Source organism: Phocoena sinus, chromosome 1 (assembly GCF_008692025.1).
Source record: "Phocoena sinus isolate mPhoSin1 chromosome 1, mPhoSin1.pri, whole genome shotgun sequence".
Taxonomy (NCBI): domain Eukaryota; kingdom Metazoa; phylum Chordata; class Mammalia; order Artiodactyla; family Phocoenidae; genus Phocoena; species Phocoena sinus.
This window is the reverse complement of record NC_045763.1, coordinates 97,543,325-97,563,081: the sequence shown is the minus strand read 5'-3', so window position 1 is coordinate 97,563,081 and position 19,757 is coordinate 97,543,325. Positions and strand designations below refer to the sequence as shown.

The following is a 19,757-nucleotide window of genomic DNA, read 5'->3' as shown; positions in this document are numbered from 1 at the left end:
CTAGGCATTGCACAGAACACAGAAATGCGGTCCCCACTTTCTTGGTACAGAAGACAGCTTACCAGAAATTGGACTGGATTCTACTAAACTCTGAACATGCAGTTTCTTTGGCTACTCTCTTGGTAGGGGATTGTCATGGTAGATTCCACAAGGGAAGAGGAAATGGTATAAGGAAAAGAGAAACTAAAAGAATCAGAATTTGGGGAATTCCCTGGCGGTCCAGTGGTTAGGACTCCACACTTCCGCTACAGGGGGGCACGGGTTCAATCCCTGCTTGAGGAACTAAGATCCCACAAGTCATGCAGTGCAGTCAAAAAATAAAATAAGACTCAGAATTTGAATAATTACCTAATTTCTTACATTGATAAAATCTTGACCAAAGGACAGTCCTCCTCTGTCTGGAAAGCTAGCTTTTTCTCTTCGTGAGGAACAAGTAAAGTGGTGAGGGATGGAGACACCTCACAGCCAGCCACATCGGACCAGTCAACCTTGGCAGTCAATGCAACGACAGATGTTGATGCCAGAGCACCCCTAGAGTCTGCATTTATATAGTACTTTTTAATCTTTCCAAAGCAGTTTTTGCTATGGCTGAGTTTAGCCAAGAGGGTGAGCTGATAAAGAGAACAGATCTGGGGAAGACTACTGAGAGTTCTCCCCTGTATTTTGGCCTGTGCCAAGCCCTGTCTCTGTGCCTGAAACGTTTTGATACTCCTTTCTCCATCATCCCAAGGAATCCGTGGCTGCATCTCTTCAACCCTCCCCTTCTCCCCGCTTCCCCAACCCCCCAGGGAGTTCCATAGGTTCTGGCCAATATGTGTAGTTTCGTCTGCCATGTTTTGCAGCTCTTCCCCTAGCTCCTCTTAGGTGGCACTGCAGGAGAATGGATGAGGTTAATATGATGGTTACCTTTTAGAACAGAAAATGGGAGTTCAGTGGATTGCCCAGCCTAGTCTCTCTTCCATCTGATCTCTCAAACTCCTTCCCTTTCTGCAGATGTAGCTGTTGTACCCCTTATCTTGTCTCCCGGGCAACCGCTGGTGAAGCTTCACTTTTCCCACCCACACTGCAGAAAAGTCTCAGGCCCATGCAATAGTATGGTTAGCTCTTCTGGTCTGGCTACAGTGAGCCTATGCTGGATGCTTCCTTTCCCCAGGCTTCAGAGAGGAGAGCTAAAGCAGCTGCCACGTCAAGCCCTTTCATCAGGCTTATATACTGTTGTGTGGAAAACATGAAGTGTTTTCCTGCCCTGAGGCCTTCCAGTCAGACATAGGCTTTGTTACAGTCCCACAATCACAGAGGGCATGGAGAGAACCAACCTTTAGGACATGAGGCCCTGCAGGAACTTCTAGGTGCCCTACAGCACTGACACACATAAGGTGAGAGTCACTGACCCCAAAGTTAGGGGGTGTGTATGCATGTGCACGCCCATACAAACATGCACACAGGTTGGGGAGCACTGTAGCTGGATAGAACTTTGTGCTGCTTTTCCTGCACCTCCCACTGCTCCTTCACTTGGCCGTAGTTTGCTTTAGGCGTGGACCTAAGCAGAAAGGCCGAGCCCAGTCTTGGGCATCCTTAGAAAGCACTGTGAGATAAGTGGGAATCTGCTTTAAAGAGAGGGGTGCTGGGGGCCTCTCATGTATACTCAATGAGACAAAGTTGAATCCTCTGGTACCAGAGACTAGCCTGAAGTAGCTGCTTAATCTGCTCTGAACAGAGGTTTTAAAAATCTGGGAGATTCTAATAGCAGGTAGATTAAAAACTGGAACTTATTCCCTGCACATTGGTAACTTAGTCAAGCCTTCTGGGTGGGTGGGTGGGTGGGTAGGGAGAAGGCGGTTTTACTGGAGGGAATGGAGGGAATCTGTCTGCTTTAAGCTTAGCCCAGTGCTGGAGACTGTCTACATCAAACCATCATCCAGGGCAGTTCTGGGGCACTATCCTCCTGCCTTTCAGCTGTGTCTTCTCTGTGCCTATGCTTTGCTGAGGCCGTGACTGCAATGCCTGACTAGTGTTTCATTCCTGGATCCCAGGACAGAGAAAAATAAAATAAAATAAAACCCACCAAGATTAAAAAACAAATACTGAAGCCTCTGCGCTCCTGGGGTGCCTGCCTCTCTGTGTCCACTCCAGGCAGACTGCTGGCTGTTCTCAGACCAATGGAATGGAAAGTATCCTTCTTCTAATTTAAACATAACTGCTTTCATGGCGTGTTTATGTGTGTGTGCATGTGTGTGTGTGTTTTAATTCCAATAAAGTCCTTTGAGGAGGAAGGGGCTGTGATCCTACTCCAAGAGCCTGAAACAAGGAAGGAGAAACAAACCCATGAACAAGCCAGGGGTTGTGTCTCACAGCTCCCCACCTCCACCCCGTGCCTGGGTGAGGGCCTGAGGCAGCCTGTGGCTATGGGGGAAACCAGAGGGTTGGTGTGGCAGTGTTGTGTCCATTGCCGTTGCTCCTCTCTTCCTGGATTGTCTGCTCCGCCTTTCCCTCAGAAGAGCAGAATTAGGTAGGAGAAATTTAGATAGACTTGTGACCAGGAGCTCCAGACTAAGACCAGCTCCAGGAACTTCAGGCTGGACCTGGGGGATAACTGACTCCCAGATTTGCAGTCAGCCCTGTGACTTGAAAGCACTAGCTGGCAGCACTCAGGGCAAGCTTCACTACAGTCATGGCCTTGGTGGCATTCCTGACCTTGCATCTAGGAGGAAATGTCTGTGTTCTCCAGTGATGGCCAGCAACACAACCTCTCAGAGACTTGGGTCCTGTAAGCATCATTATCCATAACTGTTTATTGCCTCCCTAAAAGAAGCATAAAACCCAGAGCCAGGCTGAGTGAAAGAGAGATAAGGACAAGCACGTAATACCACCTGTTTACATCTGTTTAATGCTTTGAACTTCCCAATGCCTGTTAACATAGCATTCTGTCATCTAGCGCTCACAACATCCCTGTGAGATAGGTCAAGCAGTAAGTGATTTGCCTGTGGCCACACCAGTGTTAGGAGCTGGGTAAACCCAGACTGCAGGTTTCCTAGCTCCCAGGTCGATTCACTTTTCACTTCATGATATGTAGGCTCTTTATGCCAACCAGACGCAGGGGCAGCGGGAGCACTGAACCAGACGCCTCCCTGCTCCCTAAGGCTGCAGAGGGCCACCAGAAATGCTGAGGGAGTCAGGGGTGTCCCCTGGAGGCCAAGACAGGTCAACAGAAGGAAGGGCAGGAGTACTAGAGGTTCAAGGTCAACAGCCACCACGACCAGTGTCAGTGGAGCATGTACTACGTTCCCTACATCTTGACCTTTGTCAGGTGAAAAGGCCTGATTAGTTTACTCAGAGGATGCTCAGGGCCCGCTCCCAGAGGAAGGATAAGGCTTGGCTGGGAGGTGAGACTCCTGACCCCTCCTCCCTCTGCAGCCCAAGAAGAGGGGGAAGGTGAGGGCTGGCTGACTCAGCCTGCAAGTGCTTAGAGATCTGGAGCCGAAAAGCCCCAGCACGGTGCAGCTAATGATTATTGTCAACTCCAAAGGGGCCTTGGCATAGCAGCCAGCTGGCTCAGGAAGAATGCCTGGATCTCCCACGGTGAGGTTTTAAAAACAAGACCCACAGTAGCCATGCCCAGGGGTGGAAGGGTGGGGACGATGAGAAGGAAGGGACAGGCCAGTGTCGGAGTGGGGAGAGGTAGTCTGCGCTGTGAGAGGGTGCGGACAGAGGAGGCACAGGCTGGCAAGAAATAGCAGCCTACCTTCGACGCAGCTGAAAAGCCAAGAAGGTGAGGCTGGGAGACTTCCCCAGACAGAGCTCCTGCCACTCAACACCACCCCCCAGCCAGGGGCAGGGCGGGGGGAAGTGTTGGGGTGGGAAAGCGGTGGCTATGGGAACGATGGGGGCTTTGGGGTGGTATGTGAACCCAGAATGGTGATCCTATTACCATTTGGATTTAGATACAAAAAGCATCTATATTTCTAATGTCCTCAAGGCTGAGTTTGAATGTAATCATATTCAGAATCAGGACTTAGTGAGCTTGATATGCAAATTTGTGCAAATGACACAGAATTTAAAAAAACTTGAACACCCTGGCTTTTTTTTCTAAAAGGCAAAACAGGCTGGCTACTAGCAGCTTTCCCTAGTTAGGGGACAAGGGCAACAAAGGGCAGCCATTTGCTTCTCCCACAAGGCCTCTGCCTCACTCCTGAAGAGCCCAGACAACACCCCAGATGGGGAGATACAGGGAGGTGGGGGGATAGAGGGTGTAGGGAGGAGGAAACACACAAGCAAGAGGCATATGCAGCCGTCAACCCCCGAGATCCCAGCTGGAGGAAGAGTGCCCTGGCACTGAGGTCTAATGGTTGTCCAGCTGCTGCCCCAGGATGTGAGGGCAGGTGGTGATGGAAGGAGAAAGGAGGGGAGCGGAGGGAAGTCCCCCTACGATCTGGCCAGCTGGGAAGAAGGGCTCCTCCTGGCGACCTCCTCCCTATACTGCAATCAGACTGGCTAAGCAGGAGACCACCTGTGCCCCCCCTCTCTGCCCTGTGCCTCTGCCCCCCCACCCCCGAGGCCTACCGGTCAGAGAAGTGACAGCTGGGACCCCTTCCTCCTGCGGAATATAAATGACTTCCCCCTTCCTCCCAGGGCTGGGAATAGACATCAGCTGGCACTGCCCACGCAAACTGCCGGCTGTCAGCCAGCCTGCCCGCTCACCAGCCCCCGCACCACCTGGGAGGAGGCAACACCTCAGGCAGGCTCGGGCTTTATGGTGTTGCCTGCTTGGCTCCCAGAACAAGCTGGTGAACCCCACCCAGACTTCCTACCCTGCTATAGACAGAGTAAGACTCCCAGCACTGACTGTGGTGGGCAAGGGGAGATGGGCTCCCTGATCAAAGCGACCCTCAGTGAGAATCTCCTCCATGCAGCCCCAGCAACCATCTCTCCCAAGTTCAGAACACACTGAGGAGTTGGAGAGGGGAGAGAGGGCAATGAAAAAGATAGGAACCATCACCCTCTGCATAGCAGGGGTCCCCCTTGAGATGCTCAGGGTCTGGAGAGCTCCTAGGAGATGACACCTGACCCAGGAGGATCCTAGCGAGGTCCGCTCAGAGAACCCCTCTGTCCCTGCAGTTCTCACTCCTGTACTGTTGAATCATACCAACCTCCCTGCTTCTGAGCCACCCAGAGAGGAGGTCTTGAATCTTCTAAAGACCTGAGAGATCCAAAATATTGCTATCTAGGAACATCTACCCCTGCTCCTGGGACCTAGAGCTCCAGGCCCTACACCCCAGGCCTCCCAGAGTTCCCACTGAGCTCTCTCTACCAGCCTTAACACCAATTTCCTGGCTCAGCCATTTTCAGTGTTTGCCATGGCCTACGGAGGTCCCAGCTCCCCGACTGAGCCAGACGACAGTTAACCAATCTAGCAGCCAGCCCTTATCACCGAGGGCAGTCTGGGGAACTACTGATACTTTCAGTTTGGAACAAGGAGGGGGTCTCTGCAGGGAAGAGAGCCCAGCCCTCATTTGCCAGCTGGCACCAAATTCAGCCTCGTCCTGGGCCAAAGAGCTGGCAAGAGATGACACTTAAGGAAAGCTTAGCTGACGAGGGGAGAAGGGGATCCAGAGACACTTTGTTTTCTCTTAGATCAGAAGAGCCCTGCCCCATTTCCTTGACTCTTATTTTGTTCTAACAGCTTCGGAAGAGCTCCACGAAGCTACGTGCTAAGGCAAGGACCTGAGCCCTAAGAAGGACAAAACATGAGATGTTCAGGACTACTTTGCCACTGAGAATGGATGTCTCGCAGCCCTCAAGCCCAGATCCTGAAGTGAGCTGAAGGAAGTTCTTAGCTGGGCTAAGAAGCCGAGCCAAGGCTTAGTTAAGCCAATGCCCTTTTGCTCCTCCAAAAGTTTTAAAGTGACTTTAGTGCCTTTACTGTCTTGATGTTCTGGAGACCCTCACCTGGGCCCCTTCTCTCCACAGTGCCTGACCCCTTGTCCCCTGGTGCAGGGGCCAAATCGGCACAGATTCCTGAAAGGCCACGAGAGCAGACCTGTCCCTCCAGAGGGGTAAGGAGACAATGAATGTAAGAATTACACTCTGAGTCTGCTGAGTGGGCCAACCCACGGTTCAGACCTGGGAGGGTGTTCTGTGACATCAACTTGACAGACACTGAATGTTAAGAGAAATTGTTTAGAAACAATCACTCATTACACAGATGAGGACACTGAGGTCCTGAGACGTGACTTGCATAAGGTCCCACAATAGCGTGTACAAGGACCACACCCCATAAACAAGACCCACTGGCTCTCTCCACTACATTGCTTTCTCAAAGTGACCCAAAGAGCCAAAGCTGTCATTCATAAGTTACAGGAATCCAACTTTTCACCAGGCATGCAAGCAAGAAATGACTGCCAGTACCATCACCACCACCACCCAACACTTCTGTCTCCCATCAAGAGTGGAGGCTTCAGGATCAAGCTCCCCATCACCTTTCACTTGCGCCCCGTACATTTCCCCATTTGGGCCCACTGAGTCATCTGTCAGCAACAGCAGTTTGGGTTTCTGCAGCCCCTAGCCCAGCTAAGAAATACAAAAACCCTACCACTTCTGAAGTGGATCCCTGAAGGTCACCAAAGGAACCACTGAAGTCCAAGTCAAGTGTCCCATCTTGATTCACAGTTTGGAGGAATTCACATTTCCATTTTCTTCCTTGGCAAGTAGAAGCTGGAGATCTGGTGCATGATTACCAGGGCTGGATAGAGGGGCAGCACCAGACACAGGTACCAGGCTGCACCTTTGATCTGGGCCTGGAACCACACAGAGTGCATACCCAGGAGCACTGTTACCGTAGCCATTAGGTAGATCACCAGTCCACATGTCAGATGGTAGAGCTTGAGGCGAGCCACCCTTGAGACCCTGGCTGCCCGGGGACAGAGGAGGCAGAGCCCACACAGTGCCTGGACGCTAGTGGCCAGCAATGTCAGAGCCCCTACCCAGCTGTGCCAGGACACCAGGTGGGGCAGCTCACTGCGGGTCCTGCTGGAGATGATAAAGCCCAGGCCCAGGGCTGCGCAGAGGATGGCTAGGGTCTGCCCCGCCCAATGGAGTCGGATCCGGGCCTTTCGGGAGCAGAAGAAGAACAGGGAGTGCTCAGGCGAGAAGAGTAGGATGGCCTCAGCCATGCAGAGGCAGAACTGTGAACACAGGAGAGGGCCAGTGAGCCTCAGACCCAGCTTGGAGGCCTAAGAAAAAAGAGGTGCCCTCATACATCCAAACAAGGAGGACAGAGGGTGGGGGCTAAAGAACTCCCACCAGGACCACCTGCCACACAGGTCAGCATTTGTGGGCAGAACTGGGAATCCATGCTAGAGCGGAAGTCTCATCATTCAGGCTGACATCATGCCCCCACCTCCACCACAGACAATGACCCTCATTTCTTGACCAATGGGAACAGCAAATGTTAAACTTCCTCCTGAACTTTGGAGTGGGGAGCAACTGGATTGCACCCCTCCCACTTCCTCCTTTCAGGCCCTAATGGAGAAAAAAATGGTATCTTCCATGTCCTCCCACCCCCTTAAACCACCTGACTACCTGCAGCCCAGCCCTCCATGTTTCCTGATCTCACAGGTTGCAGGGAAAGATGGGGCCCTGGGCATTTCCCCCCACCTCTCTGAGCTTCAGAAAGGCTAAGCCTTCTGAAGGCTGGATGCTTCCTTAGGGGCATATCCAAACCAATCACCTGCAGAAAGAAGCCCAAACTCACCGCCAAGGCCATGAATACAGGGTGCCAGGAGAAAAGACCTAAGAATCAAAGAGAACAGACTGACGACTGGGCACCGTTGTTTCTACCCCTGTGGCTGGCTGGAGCCCAAAGAGTCTGGCTGGAGGGGAAAGGTCAGAGGAGTGTCTCCAACCCTAATGGGTAATCAGGAACTCCGGGCGAAGTGGAGCAGCCAAAGGGCCTTAAGGGTGAGCAACCAAGAGGGCAAACATACCACTTTGGCCTGCGTTCCCCATTCAGCACCTCGCAGCTACCAGCCCAGTCCTAGAACAGACCTTGGCATCCCTCCTTTACTTGTATCATCCACGAGGGGCTTTGCTTATGATGAACTAGTGAGTTCCATTCACTTCAGTCGCCTCCTCTCCTCCCAGCACCCAAAGCCCCACCCTTCCAGGCCCCACCCCCAGGGCCACGCCCCACCGCGCCCTCACTACCCCTCCACAGTCCGCCCATTCACTGCTAGGGTCCCCACTCCACGCCTCTTAGCGCTCCCAAGCGCTGCCCCTCCAGCATCTCGGCTCCGCCCCCTTCCCCGCCCCGCCTTGCACACTTACTCGTTCCTGGCCGGGACAGCACTGTCAGAAAGATGGTGAAGCCCAAAGCGACCAGGTGCGCCAAGATCCCACTGCCTCTCCGCAGCCACCGGGTCAGTCTCGGCTCCCTCTGTGGAGCGGGAACCAGACCTACCTCCAGGGACTGCATGGCGGTGCCCAGCCGCCCCACACTTCCAGCTGCCAGGGCACGTCTTCCGGGTTTGCGATCGCGGAGGCGGCCTCGGCTGCGGGAGAGGCTCCTCCCCGGGACGCCGCCGGCAATGCGGCGGTTCGTCCACAGCGCCCTCTGGGGGCTGGGGGAAAGCGCATCCGTCCTGGAGAGCCCCGAGGGTAGAAGGCGACTGGACAGCTCCGGGCCCACCGTGTGTCTTCTGCCCAACTCATGTGTATCTTTATGTCTACCCGGGCTGACGGGGCTTATGTCTCAAATAGCCTGTGGAAACTACATTTACAACTTATTTCACCCGAATCACAGATTTGGTATACTGAACCAAGAGTGTGAAACCAGTGTTTTGAACAGTTTTCCAGAAATACTGGATTTCCCTGGTTGCCCACTCTCTCCTGCCACCTCTTCTTCTGTCTTGTTAAGGGAATAAGATCCCTCCCTGCCTAAAAGCAAGGAGACTGAAAGGACAGGAGAAGGCTAAAAACTAGTGCCCTGTGCCTGGTGAATTCAGGTTTGAGGACCAAAGGGGGGACGTGCAACAGTCGTATCCCCTGTCTGCACAGTAGCTGTTGTCCCCAGTGAGACAAATGGAAAAACTAGGGCACTCCCAGCCCTTGCCGCCTCCACACCATCTGCTCAGCCCTGGGGAGCCAGGCGAACCTGAGGGGCTAGGGCCTCCCACACAGCTGCTGCCTCCCACACCAAGGGAAGTTCTGTAAGTGAGGATACCTTTTCCCTTACTGCCTCCAAAAAAGGGTGTGGTTCAGCTTAAGGAGGCCTACCTGGGAGAGGCTGTACCCCTTCCTGAAGGGTAAACCCACAGGCCATGGAGAAAGAGACCAAAACCAGGCTGTCCCACAGAAATCAGGGACATCCTGAGTGCAATTACCAACTCAAGCTCCAGTGGTTGAGAAAATAAGGCTACTAGTAAGAGACAGAAAGGGCTGAAGAAACTGAGGCAGAAATTCAGAGACAGGACGGAGGAGCAGGATTGCTAGGAGACCAGAAAAGGGCCACAGGTGGACATCCACAGACCTTCAAGGCCAAGATCCAAGAGTAGAGCCAGAGGTGTGGCTCCCCTCCCCCATCAAGTTTCCTTTCCCAGTGGGACTGTAGTCCCCTTGCTCGCTCCGAGCCACATGCCTCCTCATCCTAAGACTCCCCCAGTGATACAACCCCCAGCCATTTCCACAGACTAAAAGGACAAAAATATACGAGTGTAAGAGATTTTTTTTTGCAGGCAAGTGACGGGAGCTGGAGTCTGACTGCCTATCATCTCAGCCTCCTGGGGAGCAGCTGGGGACAGTAAGGACACTCATTTTGTTACATTTCTTTCCTTCCTTTTCTACGTTTCTGTTTTTATATTTTCTTAGCAGCAACAGAACAGGGAGACAGTCTTGAGGTATTTTAAAGAGTTTTTTTTCTTAAAAAAAATAATATAAAGTTATAAAAAGCGGCAGCAGCCTGGGGCCCGGATCTGGAGGGGAGGAGGTGCTGGCGGCTCCATCGCAGTGGGCAGGCACTTTCTTGTTAATGGGCTTTTGACTGTAGGAAGACAAGAGGCAAGAGACAGGGTCGGGCTGGGGGTCTAACTGTCCTCCTATCCAGCAAACTATGTGGGCCAGAAAAGCTAAGGCTTGATTTCCTCCTGCTGGTCTTGTGAGTAAAGCTGGGCAAGGGGGAGGATGAATGCCAGCCCAGCAGAGGCAGCCTGGAGATCACCCATGCACACCTGTGACAAAAACACACTCAGGCCCCATGCAGCTGTCAAACTTACTACTCTCATGTGGGCACCAAAGGTGTTGGTATGCATCTGGCCAGTGCCTAAACCAGGAGGGCATCCCCCCTTCCCACCTCCAATGTGTTCCTCCTGGCTAAGGTCATATGGATAGCTCATAGCATGCTACTCCAGGGCTCCCATCAGAAGAGGCAAATAAACCTGGCTGCTGGCTTTACCAGAAACCCTGGAGAGCTCGCCTGCCACCTCAAAACCTGGCAATGGGTATATGTATAAGATGGGCAGACATGCATACGGGGACCTTGGGTTATGTCCCTGCCCTTTCACGCCCTGATGCCCAGAGGCAAAACCAATGAACAAGACCAGCCCACCCAGCCTGTACGCAGCGTGTTAGGCCACAGCTCAGGGACCCAAGCTCAACCCCACTGCCCAAACCTTTCTTATCAGAGCTCATGGAGTCCAGCTTTCTCTCCTTCAGGGAACAGAGGTAGCTCCAAGTCCTGGAGTGAGGGCCACAGCCAATTCAGAAAGTGGCCCTTTGATTAAAGCAAGCAGGGGAAGGGGGAGAGGCAGAGGCAACATCTCCTTAGCCCAAAGGAGAGGGCTGGGGATAGGGGAAGGCCCACATAGCAAAAGCCGGGGTCACCTCTCCCTAGAGCAGATGGCCCAGGAACGCTCTCTCAACTTCCCCAGCCTTCCCTTCCCTGCACAGACGTTTACTTAAGCACCTCTTTCTGTCAGGTGCCTGTGCACTCCAACCTCATCCATCCTGACCCTTCCCCGCCCCTGCTCTTCAGGGAGCTGGGCTGGTACCTTCAGTGTAGAACACTTCTCCTCAAAGGCCAGGGCTGGACCCGGCTTCTTGCGGCGCACAGAGCAGGCCGCGTCGGCAGGGGCACCAGCCTGGCAGTGCTTGGCCTTCACTGGCCGGCAGTAAGTGGCCAGGTTTTTCCGCTTCTTGGCTACCTCCTCCTCAGAGAGGCAGTTGGTCGGCAGGGCCTTGGCCGGGTGTCCAGCCGCTCCCTGGTTGTCCAGCTGAGAAGCCTTGACTGGCGTGGGGGGCTGATGAGGGGAACCCCGACAGTCCAGGGGCCCTGCCCGCTTCACTCTTGGCTCCACCGTCCCATTAAGCCCCATGCCCAGGCCTGCTTTAGTCTTGGCCGAGAGGCCCCGGCAGCCAGAGGGTTTGCCTTTTCCAGTGGGCTCCAGGACGCAGGTCCGTTTGAAAGTGGTGGGCCCAGGGGATAACTTTCGCTTTCGAGAAGGAGCCTCCACCTCGAGCCCGTCCTTGCCTTTGGATGACTTGCTGGCCTTGGAAGGTGGGAGCTTGCTGAAGGACGGGGAAGGTGTGTTGGCAGGCAGTGGTGACGTGATAGCCTGGCTCCCACCCATGCACTCCGCCTGGCTGCAGGCGGCTGCCACGTTGGGGGAGCCTGCAGGGTAGCCAGGGCCAAGGCTGTCCTTGGTGGGGGGCGTGGAGGCTGGGCAGGCAGGTCTGGGGGGTGGGCCTGGAAGGCGGGGGCAGCTGCCCGTAGAGGATGGGCTCAGGGGAGCAGATGGCGGGGAGCTGACAAGGTGGGATGGAGGCTCAGCCGCCGGGGGGATCTTCCTGCAGCAAGAAGAGAGCCCCACTGTGATGCCAAGCAAGCAAGAGGGCCTCCCCACCAACATACAAGTCTTTCCACCCACGCAGAAATGGCCCACAGAGCCCTGGCAGTGCCGCCCTCTGCTGGGAAACGCTGGAACTCAGGGCTAGGAAGAAGGCACAGGGAAAGGCAGGAATGAACTAATATACAGACCCTTGAAAAACCTCACTTTAAATCTCAGGCTGGACATCCCCTATCCCTACTTACCCAAAAGGTACTGCAAGTGATTGGTGAGAGTTAAGATTCACTCCCAGGCGACCCATTCAGGCCCTGCCTTAGCCCAGCTCCAGGCTGCCAAGTTTCCCCACCTCCTGTTCACCCTACCTGGGGTCTTCCTGGCAAACAGCCAAGCCACATCTATAGGTATGTGTGACGAATTAGGGGTTCTGAAGCCCGTGTATGCCTGGGGCCTGGGAAGGGAGGTTCTGGGGCCGAGAGACTCACTTCCACATGTGTGAGCTGAGGTGCCGTTCCAGCATAGAGCTCAGTGCCGAGCAGAACCGGTCCAGCCGGCGGCTAAACACGTAGCATCCTGGACTCACCAGCCGGCTCCCAAAGGTGCAGAACTGGAGGCAGAAGGAAGGCACATGGTTAAAGGGGCCTGAAATACAGGGAGGGCACCTTCACGTAGGATCTGACCTCCTCCCCACATTGTGGGCCAGGAGGACTGGCTCCCCACCCGCAGGTCCCTGCCCCAGGTCCTTACCGCCTGCGGCCGAGGGGGCCGGGTTGCATAATGGCAGTCAGTGGGGAGGTGGAGGTCATCAGATGTCCCCTCCTCCTCACTCTCCTCGCTGGAGGCCTGGGCACCACCCCGGGGCAGGGGGAAGGGGAACAGGCCTGGGTCCCCATCACCACCACAAGGGCCTTCATCATCCAACTCACTCTCAGAGGAGGCCCGGGACCTGGAAGGGCCAGAGGGGACGTGAGGGGGATGTGATGAGCGTGGCTCACGGTAGGTGTGTCCCTGAACCTGCCAAGCTCCAAAAGTCGGGGGCAGACACCCTGCTGGGTGATCAGACAAAGAGGAAGGAGGACAGGAAGGGAGGGAACAACAGAGCTCACAGAGTAAGAGCCAGAAAGATCAGGGGCCACAGCTCCCAAGGGGTTTTCTCCCCAGCCCCTTCACTTCCCTGGCCCTGCCTCCTCAGGGGGAAAATCTGCTTCACATTCGCCTCCTCCAGAAAATCTGAGTATAACCGCACCCAGCTCTGGTCAGCCCAGTCAATTTTCTCAACCCCCTTCTTGCATCACATACTCCTGTGAGCCTATCTGTGAGCTGAGCCTATGTTTCGTGTCTGCCCCCATGTTACAGGCAGAGATGCGTGTGTGTCTCCTTCCGCAAGGTAGGCTCTCCCTGGGTTCCAGCGCAGCCTCTGCACACGAAGGGGCCAGTGAATTAATAAACAGTAGGACTGCCTCACCCAGGAGCCTGACCCTTTCGGCTCCCCAATTACCACTTTTGGCCTGTTGGAAGCAGTTGGGAAAATGGTTTTTCCTCGGTGTTGGAACACTACAGAGAGCCTGGGGTACTGCGGTATGCCGGGTTAGGAACAGGGAGTCACCCACCTCCACACCACCGCCAGGGGCCCCTCCCCACACACTCAGGGTGGAGTGAGCAGCATCTTCCAGGGCACTCCCTGGGCCTGTCTCCAGGGGTTCCTGATGGCCTGGGGCCAAGTGTCCCCAGGTAAGATGGGCGCTGGATCCTGGACGTACCTGGGCAGTGCACAGTATGGGTAGGTCTGCTTGGCACGAGCAGAGAAGGTGCTGCTGGGAGCAGCCACTGCTGCCACAACCTGGACTGAGGAGGGGGGCTCCTGGGAGGGGCGCTCAAGAGCTGCCTCCTTGCGCCCTGGGCTCTTCTCCTTGGGAGACTCCCCTTTGCGGGAGTTGGCCTTCAGCTCTGCCACCAGCACGTCAAAGTCCTTGGCTCGGCCCTGGACTTCCCTGCGCTGGTGCACGGAGTGGATCTAGAACACAGCACGGGGGAGGGTGGGGAGGGGCTGAGCAGAGAGGTAAGGGGCAGTGGTGTGCTCTGGCCTGGGCAAGTGAAGAGACTGGGCGTGTGAGTGTGGGTGTGTCTGTGTGTCCTTGTTTCACTTCCTGACAGGGCCAGAACCCTCCTCTGGAGAGGGGAATCTGGAAGCCACCCCCTGCCTGCTGTCCCCACCTTGGGCCCAGTATGGAGAGCCCCCCCTCCCCTTGCCTGGTCTGGGCTTAACCCCCATCCCTTCAGCTGGATTTTGGATGAGATCTCACTTGCTCTCCCTGCCCAGGGCCCGTGTCTGTGCTGTCCTCCCTCACTGTGCAGAGGGACTGGGGGTTACCTTGCAGGTCAGCAGGCGGGTACAGATCTTTTTGGTCTCTGGATTTATTACCCCACACTGCCTGTTGAGGTCGCACTCCTTCCCTGTGGGGAAAGCGGTTCCCATGAACCCCAAGGCCATTTCTGGGAGGGTCTGGCGTCTTCAGGCCAAAGGCCTGGAAAGAGCTGGGCCTAAGGCAGGAGAGCCTCTGGGCCTCAAGTCTGGGGCTGCAGCCTTCCAGAGATACTCCTCTGGGCAACAGCAGCTCTCTGCTAGGTGTAAGAACCATCCCGTCCCCATACCAGCCCCGGCACTCCTTTGGGGGGCCCCAAGTCTCAAACAGGGCAACAGGTACCAGGAAACAAAAGCAGCTACAGGCATCTGGGATGCCAGAGAAACCAGCTACGGGAGGCTTCTGGTGCCCTGGATCTAGACGAGAAAAGAGATAAAGTTCAACAGCCCAAGGTGAGGAAAAATACCTTCACCTTCTTGGGCACAGGCTCCCATGGCCTTAATCAGGAGACCTGGGCTGAAGAGAATCTTCCAAGAGAGCAAGCAGGTCAAGTGAGTGTCCACGTCAAGGGATGACCAGGGGCTCCTGTACCCTGGCACGCTGTGATGGCCAAGCCCACCCTTTCCTGACCCCCTCTCCATCAGGCCCAAGGACAAAGCAGTCCAAAGGAGTCCCCACTCTACCTTCCTGACCCCAAGACCACGACTACTCACGAGCCATCTTCCGGTGGGTTTTAGGGGGCAGCCTGGCCCCACCAGGCTCCTTTTCAGATGGGCTGCCTTCAGCCCGGTGACTGGAGCCCTCGCTGGGGGTTATCTCGATGCTCCCTCTGCCAGGAAGTTCTTTAGAAGGGGATGCCATGGGGTTTTTGCCAGGGGAGTCCTTGGTGAGGCCAGCCGGCTGGCTGAGGAAAGCAGAGGGCGGAGCCACCCTGATTCCGTGTCCATCAGGCTTCGGGAGACTGGACATCTTTTCCAGATTCACCACAGGCACGAAAAGGCTATACATGGAGAGAGGGTGCAGGCTGGGAGGTAGGGAGGCTGGGCCTGGGCCCCAGACTAGCCCAGAGCCATCTCCTTTCCCAGCCGTGGAACTTGGGTGGGCTCCTGCAGGGGTGCAGAACATGGGAAAAGGGGACCCCATGTTCCCTGGAGCAAGTAGAAGGGAGCTGCAGAGAGAGATGGCCGCCTCCCGCAGTGAGCAGTGCCCATCGCCCCACAGCTGCCTCCATGTGTGCCAACCCCTCCCTGGGCTAGGGTCAGGGCTTGTCTCAGGGAGTCTCCAGCCTTTCCTTACCAGAGGTTGTCCTTCTGGGTCTTCTCCGGAGGCTGGTGGCCACGGCTCCGGGACCCCTGGCCCTTCTCCCTGGAGGAGGTTTTGGTGGAACCTGGGGCCCTACAAGCTGGGCCCTGACCGTTCACTACATGGCATTTCTGAGAGCTGGCAGGGGCTGGAGGTGGGGGTGGGGCCCGGGCGTAAAGCTTGCTGAGCGGCCCATGTCTTCTTTCTGTCACCAGGAGGTGGAGAAAGCAATCGAGGTGAGTGGCATCAACTGTCTCCTTCCCCAACCTCCTAACCCTGCTCACAGACTCATGATAGAGAACCTGGAGTTTCCAAAGCTTAGATTTTAAATTTGCCTCCTTCCCATTTGAATTTGAGCCTTCAAGACTCAAAATTCTAGGAATCAGCTTCCTGAACCTCTTAGCTCTTCCCAGACGCTAGAACTTTACTCCACCAGATGCTAAAAGGTTGCTTAAACAATAACCCCAACCAACCACAATCTGTGAAGCTCCCCGCCTCCACCTTCTTATTCCCAAAGCCTCCCTCCATTACCCACATGACCTCCCAATTGGCCCTGTCCTCAGAGTTCCATGTTCCACCTTCCCCTGTCCCCTCTATCTCCTCCCGAGGGCTCCCCTCACCGCAGTGCTTCTGGAAAGCTTGAGGCTTCACCACTTGGCTGCAATGGTTACATACAACCAAATAGAAGTCGTCATGGGCAGGGCAGTGCCCGAAGATGGACATGTCTGCAATGACAGAAGCCCTTATCACTGGAGCTGAGAACACCAGATTTTCCCTGTAAGATCAGAGAACACTCCCACCCACCACTCAGATGACACTTCCCCTCCCAGCTGATATGACAAGCTTTATATTGGATGCTTCCAGCTTCCAGCTTCCAGAGTTCAATCTAACCAGTCCCTAAGAATGTGGGCTTTCAGGTGAGTGGGCACCAAACACCAATGATTAGGATCTCCCTCAATAAGTCACAGGAGCCAGGGGAATAGGCTGACTCAGACCTATCAAAGTGAGAATCCCCAGACCTGCTGCTTCAGGCAGCCACCTCCTGGGTTGTGGTGGAAGAAGGGAAGGTGGTCCTGTCTGCCCTGGGCCCCAGCCCCAGCATGTGTCAACTCGCACCTTCTTTAATGAGGGTCATGGCATCCAACTTCTTCAGGTTTTTGTTACTCTCCTCCAACTCAGCCCCTGGAGGAGAAACACAGCTCAGAAGGACCACCCCCATCCCAGAAGCCCCATCTCCCATCCGACCAGGTCCTGGGGCCAAGCAGGAGGAAGCTCTCACTACTTGACAAGCACCTGGTGCTCAGGACCACTTGGAGAACCTTTCAGTGGATCTTTCTCAAGTGCCCATTCTTCCTTCACCTGCTACCGCTGGAATGAGCTGGCCCCATGAGGAGGGATCCAGCCACCTTTCTTATGGATCCTTCATTCCAAGGTACAGTTCAGGATTTCACTGCTGACTGGTTGGGTGACTCTGGGTAATTATCTCTTTTCTGGGCCTGCTTCCCCATTTAAACAGGAAACAGTCCTTAACATATTTTACTACAGATCCCTGAGTCCCTTCTTGAGATTTCTCAGACAGGTCCTTTCTGCTTTTCTGTGGCATCCCAAACAGATAATCTCCTAGGTCCCCATCCCCAGTTTTGTTCCACCTGGTTGCCATGGCATTGTCAAAGTTACATCCAGCTTCTCAGGTCCTGCACTGATAGGATGGCCACAGAGGAGAGAAACTGCTGTCTTAGGGCCCTTCAGCATCTTCAAAGTCCCCTTGATCAGCTATGCAAGCCCTTTTCCTCTTAAGAGGGGGTTTGGGCAAGGGTTGCCCTTGTACCTCAGTTTCTGGGTTGATGACAAAAACGTTTTAGCTGTGCAAAGTAGCTCTTTCCCCATCCCCCTATCTTACTCCTCTCCCCTCCCTCCTCTACGCCCCCTCCCTGTCCCTTGGAAAAAAAATCAATTCTGAGTCACCAAACCCGTCTGATTCCATTTCCGGTTCTCAATGCACCCAGACCCTGACAATGGCCCCATCCTTGCCCACCCAGCATGGGGCAGTTCTGGGGTGGCCTGAGGCTCCCACTTAGGTCTGCTTCTGACACCTACTAACAGACGTGCACCTTTCTAGAATGGGAAGAATACTGACAGTCTTATATAATCTCCAGATATGAGGGTCGGTGGGTTAGGCATGCAAGAAACAAGGGGCAGCTCCCACTCTTAAGTCCATTAAAATGCAGTGAGGGACAGAACTGAGCTGGGAGTTGTACGTCTCAGAGGAGAACAAGTGTCATCAGAGACCGCTCCATGTGGTCTCCTCCTCCACCTCTTCTCACTTGCAAACTTCTTCAGGGGTGTGATGCCTGCTGTCACCCCAAAGGCCACGAGGCCAGATGCCCCCTGGGGCCCAGGAGACAAAGATCAGGAGAAGGGGCTGTCAGCCTGCTCACCAAAAGCACTCAGGGGCCTAGAGAAGGTGGGGGTCAGGGGAGAGAGCCCGGGAGGCAGGGCAAGAGGCCCGGGAAAGGACGGAGGGTTGGAGGCATGTATGGATGGACGGAGGAGGGAGGAAGGGAGGATGGATGGATGGATGGACCGACGAACTAATGCGGAGGAGGCGGGGGTCTAGTGGCACTGCAGCCGACAGGCAAACGCCGAAAAGGAGCAAAAGGTGTAGGGCAGAAGGCGAAGGAACAAGGGGGGTTGGGAGGGGGGCACAGAAGTGGGGTGCGTGGGAAACACGTGGAGAGGACTGTTGCGAATGGGGAAAGCTTGAGGCAGGTGCAGGAGGGGCGGAAGCTGGAGGACAGCAGGCGAGAAGAAACATAAAAGCAAGCAGATGTGGCGGCAGGTACTGGGCAACGGCAGAGGCAGAGGTGGGCAGGGTGGGCTGCTGGAGGAGAGCCGGCGCTAGGACCCGGAGGCGCGAAGGTGTCGGAGCGGGCGGGCACTAGGACCCGGCGGGTCCTTTGTTTGGGGGGCCGGGGAGCCGGACGGCGGCTCCCGTCGGCAGCTCCCCTCTGTTGGCGGGGGCCCGGAGGGGGGGAGGGGAGACAGTGATGGGGTCTTCAGACTCTAGGGGTGCTTCACTCACCGTCGGCCGCGGGCAGCTCGGCCCGCTCCACCCACGAGCTCCAGCTCTGTCCCGCGAAGTCATCGAGACTCGGCACCCGCCGCTCCAGAGCGGCCATTGCTGCCGCCGCGCGTTCACGCACCGCCATCACCGCCGCGGACGCGCGCCCGCCCCGGCGCCGCCGCTGCGCGGCCCCCTCCCCCCATCCCTGCCGCGGGCACGCCTCCCCTCTCCCTCCCACCTTTCCAGCTCACTCTTTGCGCAAGCGCAGCACTGGTAGCCTTCCCCTCACTCTCCCTGCCGCTTAGCCTTCTGGGAAACGTAGGCTTAGAGGTGGTGAGGTTGCCTACTGAGCTTGACGAGAGAGCCCCTCCAAAATGCACAAATTGCGGGGGAAAAAGAGACCAAAGCCCCAGGACCTCTGCTCCTAACCGTTGTGAACCCATTCTTTGTGCTACCAGCCCACTCTCTTAAGTTCGCTGCACACAAACCCCAGTCCCAAACCTGTCTCTGCCCAAGATGCCCCTTTAAACCGTGCCTCCGCCAGCTGGCTGGCGCCCATTCCCGGGCTGGCGGCCACGAAGCGACTTCGCTTCCCCGTAGATCGAATGCGGTAGGTGCAGGGATGTGGGCGCTGTGAACCAGAAGGGCAAAGGGAGGGGGTCTGTAGGATGTGCTGAAGGACACAGGGGTTGGAGTGGGGGGAGGGTCCTCAACTCTCGGGTTGTGCCTCCTGTGTGGCAAACCCACGCTGCCCTGACGCAGAGCAGAGGGTTGAAGTGGCGTTGTCTGGGTTTGGGAGGACCTAGCTGAGCTGACCGGGATCACCTGTCAGGATGACAGAAGGCTATCTCCGAGCCAGAGCCAGCCCCGGAACTGGGGTGGCCCTGAGGCTGCTGGTGTTTGCAGCATCTCTGCTGATCCATCTCTCTCCTCATGAGCACTGCGATCGATACCCTGTACCGCCTCTTCCCAAACCCTGGCTGGACCCTGACTCCATCCATCCCTTTGGCTTCTTTTTCTAACGAATATTTTCTCTGCTGGCAGGGCTGCTACCAGAGCCTGGGCACAAGGAGATTTCTCATCAGATCTGTCATTTTCCTTGCTAAGGCCTGGAAAATACCTTAATCATCCACCTCTTTCTCTTTTCTCAGCTGATAACATTCCTTCCCACCTTCACATAATCAAGAGACAAAAGCC

The 19,757-nt window shown here is 55.5% G+C and overlaps 2 protein-coding genes across 6 annotated transcripts; both read right to left on the bottom strand.

Moving 5' to 3' along the window:
• Nucleotides 1-1,834: 1,834 nt before the first annotated feature.
• LOC116756826 (cytochrome b561 domain-containing protein 1) lies at nucleotides 1,835-8,533 on the bottom strand. 2 transcript variants are annotated; one of them, XM_032637811.1, is made up of 3 exons: nucleotides 8,323-8,533; nucleotides 7,751-7,788; nucleotides 6,169-7,181 (listed from the first exon to the last, which is right to left on the bottom strand). In XM_032637811.1, exons 1-3 carry the CDS (start codon nucleotides 8,468-8,470, stop codon nucleotides 6,678-6,680), a joined length of 690 nt encoding a protein of 229 aa, XP_032493702.1. In that variant the 5' UTR covers nucleotides 8,471-8,533; the 3' UTR covers nucleotides 6,169-6,677. The 2 variants fall into 2 exon arrangements, with proteins under 2 accessions (XP_032493710.1, XP_032493702.1); XM_032637819.1 differs by lacking the exon at nucleotides 7,751-7,788 and having other exon boundaries at nucleotides 1,835-7,181; nucleotides 8,323-8,459.
• A 1,148-nt stretch (nucleotides 8,534-9,681) lies between these two features.
• Nucleotides 9,682-18,748, bottom strand: ATXN7L2 (ataxin 7 like 2). Of its 4 annotated transcripts, XM_032637763.1 has the most exons (12): nucleotides 18,579-18,709; nucleotides 16,613-16,678; nucleotides 16,117-16,221; nucleotides 15,491-15,701; nucleotides 14,908-15,194; nucleotides 14,203-14,285; nucleotides 13,592-13,845; nucleotides 12,579-12,777; nucleotides 12,317-12,438; nucleotides 11,040-11,835; nucleotides 10,662-10,726; nucleotides 9,993-10,033 (listed from the first exon to the last, which is right to left on the bottom strand). In XM_032637763.1, the coding sequence occupies exons 1-11, from the start codon at nucleotides 18,703-18,705 to the stop codon at nucleotides 10,670-10,672; spliced, it is 2,307 nt and encodes a 768-aa protein (XP_032493654.1). In that variant the 5' UTR covers nucleotides 18,706-18,709; the 3' UTR covers nucleotides 9,993-10,033; nucleotides 10,662-10,669. The 4 variants fall into 4 exon arrangements, with proteins under 4 accessions (XP_032493671.1, XP_032493678.1, XP_032493662.1 ...); XM_032637780.1 differs by lacking the exon at nucleotides 16,117-16,221 and having other exon boundaries at nucleotides 9,682-10,033; XM_032637771.1 differs by lacking the exon at nucleotides 10,662-10,726 and having other exon boundaries at nucleotides 9,821-10,033; nucleotides 18,579-18,748.
• Nucleotides 18,749-19,757: the final 1,009 nt, after the last annotated feature.